The sequence below is a fragment of the Natator depressus genome, chromosome 1 (assembly GCF_965152275.1).
Source record: "Natator depressus isolate rNatDep1 chromosome 1, rNatDep2.hap1, whole genome shotgun sequence".
NCBI lineage: Eukaryota > Metazoa > Chordata > Testudines > Cheloniidae > Natator > Natator depressus.
In genome coordinates, this window is record NC_134234.1 from 259,481,868 (window position 1) to 259,487,867 (window position 6,000).

General features: G+C 50.2%; 1 protein-coding gene across 1 annotated transcript in view; it reads right to left on the reverse strand.

Moving 5' to 3' along the window:
* The window catches only part of UBN2 (ubinuclein 2), a 99,511-nt gene extending 97,365 nt beyond the window's left edge, over positions 1 to 2,146 (reverse strand). The window contains exon 1 of the mRNA XM_074941746.1: positions 1,688 to 2,146. Within this exon, the coding sequence (XP_074797847.1) occupies positions 1,688 to 2,146 (459 nt within the window). The remainder of the gene's footprint in view (positions 1 to 1,687) is intronic.
* Between the last annotated feature and the right edge of the window lie 3,854 nt (positions 2,147 to 6,000).

Consider the following 6,000-nt stretch of genomic DNA (forward strand, 5'->3'; position numbering starts at 1 on the left):
AGATGTGGAAAGGAAGTATATCAGATTATCACCTACCAGCCAGATATGACTATTAGATGTTATCAGAATTAAATATATTAAAGACCTTCAGGAAAAACTGGGCTAAAGAAAAGTTGCGAAGAAGTTAACCTCCACAAACACAAAACTCTGAACATTTAACATCAATTTCCAACCCCCTCTCCCAACACACCTTAATGTTCATACCAAAACAGTGAACAAAGTTGATAACTGTAATATTCCATACAGCCCCATATGCAGTATACAGTTTTCCAGTAAAGTGCAGACCAGCCATTTAAGCAGCCTGAACTGGCACTGTAATCTCACAGTAGCTATAGGGAGGGATCTCACTTTGGAAAGCAGATCCCACAGAAATAATTAAGAATGAAGTTGTTGATTGTCTGTTATCCCTCTATATTTCAAGGAGAAAGTGATGCTATTCCTTCCAAACAGAGCAGAATATCAAGGGGGGTAGAAAGTAAGGTTGCAGTACCACCTTCCTGAAAGGCTTTGAAGGAGAGCCCGGGGCTTATCAACCCAACGCTCTGGTTTTCCAAGTCTAGTGGTGCTACAGACAACAGCATTTAAGCCTTTTGAAATCAATATATCCACCATAACCAGAATTATGTCAGCTACCCCCTTTCCTCACCCCTCCCCCCCCCAAAAAGAGAAAACATACCCCAGAATTTTCTATATATTAAAAGAAAGAAAAGCAACAATTACAGGAGTCCTCTAGCGACTTCACTACTGCCAGAATATTATACAAAAAAATGCTCAGATATTATGGTGATGGGCAGCATTCAACACTCAAGAACTGATAAGAACACGATAGCCCTAGAGTATCTACTTTAGCATTGCACCACATGCTGGTCTCTAGTGAGCAGCAGGTGCTGCCTAGCTCCCATAAAGATGTATCCACAAGCTTTTTTGTAGTCCACTGCCCAGTGCCAAAGGGGAAGCTTTTCTTGGGGAGTTCAGGGGCCTAGCCCACCAGTTGTGGGGTGTCCCCTCCAGAATTCAGGGGTTTTTCCCCATTAGGTGAAGTTTTCAGCAGTTCTAACATTCCAAATAAGTCTGAGTCTACAGACACATGCCTCCAGCACTGCTACTGCTAACACTGTACTTTTGCCAAGCCAAGACCCTGGCACAGCTCTGACTCAGTTTCATCCTGCTGGTCAAAACCTTGCAGACAACTGTGACCTGACAGGAGCTGTCAGTTTCACTCTGCAGCTGTTTGAAAGAGCTCACAACTGCTGGAAAGGCAACACTTGACCCACTCACAGGGGAGAAAGACCTGGAAGAGGCATGTAGTAATAGCAAGGCCTCCCCCCACGCACTGGGGCAGCATACTGGAGCCCAAGGAGGGGACTCGTGCCGCAGACACCAGCCAGCAAGTGCGGAGATGGAGCCCCGTCCTCCGCACAAGGCACACGGCAGAGGAGCAGGGCAACTGGGCTCCTCAGCAGCGCGCTGCCCGATCCATCTCCGGCGGGGCCCGCCCCCAGGCTAAAAGTCGCTCAGTAACAACCGCCTTATCTGCGCCGCCGGGGCCGAGAGGCTGCGGGCGCGGCCGGCTCTGAGCCGGGCGGGGAGAGGGAGCAGACCCCGCTCCAAGGGCGGGGGGTGGGGGTGGGCGGCCGTGCGGTGGGCGCTGTGCGCAGGTCCCCGGGGCGGAGTTGGGGTCCCGTACCCGCGGTTCCCCGCACAACAGCAGCTCGGGGTAGCTGAACTCCACGCAGCTCTCCTCGGTTGGGTCCTTCAGCACCACCTCCAGGCGCACCGTCTGGCGTGGCGGTGGCGCCTCCTGCGGCGGCGGCGGCTCCTGCCGGCTGCTCTCGCGCTGCTGCTGGGGCTGTTGCTGCTGCGGCGGCGGCGGCGGCTCCGGCCGTGGGGGCTCGCGCTGCTGCTCCGGCCGGCTGGTCTCACGCGGCGGTTCCGGCCGGGGGCTGGTCTCGCGCGGCAGCTGAACCTGTGGCTCCGCCCGGGAGAGCTCGTGCTGCTGGTCGGGCGGCGGCACCCCCTCGCGCCCTAGCAATAGCTGCTGCTCCGGCTCGCGGCCCCCGGGCTCGCGCTCCAGGGACGGGCTCTCGCCCTCTCGTCGCCTCACGGGTGCCAGACTAATGAACGGCACCCGACGCGGCTCCGCCATCCTCCGACCCCCACCCCCCCGCTCACCGGCCCCCCGCCTCACCCGTACGGCGACACTCCCCCGCCGGCTCCTCCTCCCTCCCCCCCCCCGATCGGAACTGCCCCCTACGTTCTCCTCGCTGCTACCACCGCCGCCATTTTGGAGCCCCCCCACATAAATAGAAGCAGGCCGCTAAGCCGCGCATGCGCAAGACGACATGGGCCACGGGCGAACCGCCCCACGTCGCTGTTGTTATTGCTCATCGACTGCTACGTCACGGCAGCCCTAGCGCCCACACGCTGCTGCTGACGCCAGCTTCCGCCCACAGTTGCCTTGGAAATACGCACGCTGCCTGCGGTACGGCCCTTAAAGGGCCAGGAGCGCGGAGGTCACGGCGCGGGGGATTCGCATAGAGCCAGCGGGACGGCGGGGGCGCCTCGCTGCGAGGGGCACGGACCTTGGCCGCACCGTGACCCCCCATGGCGGGGTTGCAGCGCGTAACGCTGGGCCCGGCTGCCGGGCGCGCCGCCAGAGGCGTCCCCTCCTCCCCCCTTCCCCAGGGAGCGGCGGGGCCCGTCCGGTGCGGGTGCGTGTGACGCGGCTGGGGAGGGGCTGGCTCCTGAGTCCTGACCCGCTTCACTCAGCTGCCCGGATTGGGCCTTCCTCACGGCACCACCAGCGGAGGTCTCCCCCCGGGACCCAGCGAGCCCCGGCCCCGTTGGGGACTGCACACTTTGGTTTAGTAAAATCCTTCTGCTGCAGGAGTGCCGGCCCCAGTCCTACCCCTTGCGCAAGCGGCCAGGAGGGCTCAGCTGTCATCTTTGAAGGCAAAACAGGAAAGTATCCCGCTGTAGAGGAAAGACAGGAGAGAATGAGACCAATATGGCTGCAGCAGGAGCTCTTTAATAACCGGAAAATCAAAAAAGAATCTTACAAAAAGTGGAAACATGGACAGATTGCCAGGAGTACAAAAGACTAGCACGTGAATGTAGAGATAAAACAGAAAGGCTAAGACACAGCACAGAGTTACAGCTAGCAAGGGACATAAAAAGTAATAAGAAGTGAGCCTAAAATACATTAGGAGAAAGAGGAAGGAAAGTGAAAGGCCTTACTTCACTGGAGAGGCCTGTGAATAATGGATGACACCATCACTGAGAAGGCTGAGGTGTTTAATACCTTTTTTTCCCAGTCTTCACTGAAAAGGTTATGACTAGATGTTTAACACAATGTTAACAATAAGAGAAAAGGAACACAAACCAGAAGAGGAAAATAACAGGTTGAAATATTATGATAAATTAGATGTATTCAAATTGTCTGGGCCTGATGAAATCCACCTCAGATTTACTTAAGGAACTATGTGAACCAATCTTGGAACCATTAGTTATCTTCAAGATCTGACTGAGTACTCCTATCTTTCCCCTTTTTGTCTTCCCCTTTTGTAAATTAATAACAAAAGGAGAGGGTAAAAAGAGGGAAGATATGCCCACTTATGTTGCAAATTTAACACCCATAATTTGGGCTTGAATAGGGACTGGGAGTGGCTGGCTCATTACAAAAGCAGCTTTGCCTCTACTGGGATTGACACCTCCTCATCTATTATTGGGAGTGGACTACATCCACCCTGATCGAATTGGCCCTGTCAACACTGGTTCTCCACTTGTGAGGTAACTCCCTTCTCTTCATGTGCCAGAATATTTATGTCCGCATCTGTAATTTTCACTCCATGCATCTGGAGAAGTGGGGTTTTTACCCACAAAAGCTTATGCTCAAATAAATCCGTTAGTCTTTAAGGTGCCACCGGACTCCTTGTTGTTAATGTTGAGAACATTAATGAAGGAACCAAAGGACGTGATGAGAATGAATTCTTTCATTGGCTATATACCAATGCTAGGAGCCTGGGCAAAATAAGTAGACTTGGAATTCCTCATTTATGAGCCTAAGTTTGATATAGTTAATATTACTGAAACTTGATGACATGAGTTGCACAACTGGAATGTTAAAAATCAATAGCTATAACCTAGTTAGAGATCAAGTGGGCAAAAGGGGAACAGGAATGGCACTCCCTCAGGAAGGGCATTGCCTGGTTCTGAGTTACTGATAACTTGAAAGAAAATTATCTTAAATGCTTGGGGCTTGCTGTCCAAACAGATAAAGCACACAATGGTGCCTGCTACAGACTACCAATTCACACTAGGGAACAAGATGACTAACTCCTGATGCACCTCTCTATAGTGAGTAGGGGAAAAAGTTATGTGACCCTGGGTTACCAGTTTGAGTGTTAGCAGTCTCCTTTTGTCAGTGCTAAAACATCCTTGCATGAGGAACAAATTTTTAAAAATTGGCTCTTCAATCTTGCAGAGAATGGTATAACAAGATCCAATGGCTGGATGTTGAAGCTAGCCAAATTCAGATTAAATTTTTTAACAGTGAGAGGAATTAACCATTGGAACAATTACCAAGGTTCATGGTGGATTCTCCATCACTGGCAATTTTTAAATCAAGATTGGATGTTTTTCTAAAAGGTCTGTTCTCGGAATTATTTTGGGGAAGTTCTATGGCTTGTATTATACATGAGGTCAGACAAGATTATCATAATGTTCCCTTCTGGCCTTGGAAGCTATGAAAACTCATGGAGCATGCATGAGAGCCTAGAGAACTGGAGAAGAGCAAACAAAATACCTATCTTTAAAAAAGGAACAAAGAGGACCCAGGGAATTATAAACCAGTCAGCCTGTCTTTGATACCTCAGAAAGATACTGGAACAAATTATAAACTAATCAATTTTGATAAGTACTTGTTAACATGGATTTATTAAGAACAAATCTTGCCAAACCTACTTAATTTCCTTCTTTGACAGGGTCAGTTGCCAAGTGGATGGGGGCAGGGGGAAAATACTATGTGTAAATATATTTTGATTTTAGTAGGGCTTTTGACACAATCTTACATGACATTCTAATAAACAAACTAAGAAAATGTGGTCTAGATGAAATTACTATAAAGTGGGTGCAAAACTCGTTGCAAAACTGTACTCAGTACATAAACCTGGAAATCCTGGACGCCCCATCATCTCAGGCATTGGCACCCTGACGGCAGGATTGTCTGGCTATGTAGACTCCCTCCTCAGGCCCTATGCTACCAGCACTCCTAGCTATCTTCGAGACACCACTGACTTCCTGAGGAAACTACAATCCAGCGGTGATCTTCCTGAAAACACCATCCTGGCCACTATGGATGTAGAAGCCCTCTACACCAACATTCCACACGAAGATGGACTACAAGCCGTCAGGAACACTATCCCCGATAATGTCATGGCAAACCCGGTGGCTGAACTTTGTGACTTTGTCCTCACCCATAACTGTTTCACTTTTGGGGACAATGTATACCTTGAAGTCAACAGCACTGCTATGGGTACCCGCGTGGCCCCACAGTATGCCAACATTTTTATGGCTGACTTAGAACAACGCTTCCTCAGCTCTCGTCCCCTAATGCCCCTACTCTACTTGTGCTACATTGATGACATCTTCATCATCTGGACCCATGGAAAAGAAGCCCTTGTGGAATTCCACCATGATTTCAACAATTTCCATCCCACCATCAACCTCAGCCTGGACCAGTCTACACAAGAGATCCACTTCCTGAACACTACGGTGCTAATAAGCGATGGTCACATAAACACCACCCTATACTGGAAACCTACTGACCGCTATTCCTACCTACATGCCTCCAGCTTTCACCCAGACAACACCACACAATCCATTGTCTACAGCCAAGATCTGTGATACAACTGCATTTGCTCCAACCCCTCAGACAGAGATAAACACCTACAAGATCTCTATCAAGCATTCTTACAACTACAGTACCCACCTGCTGAAGTG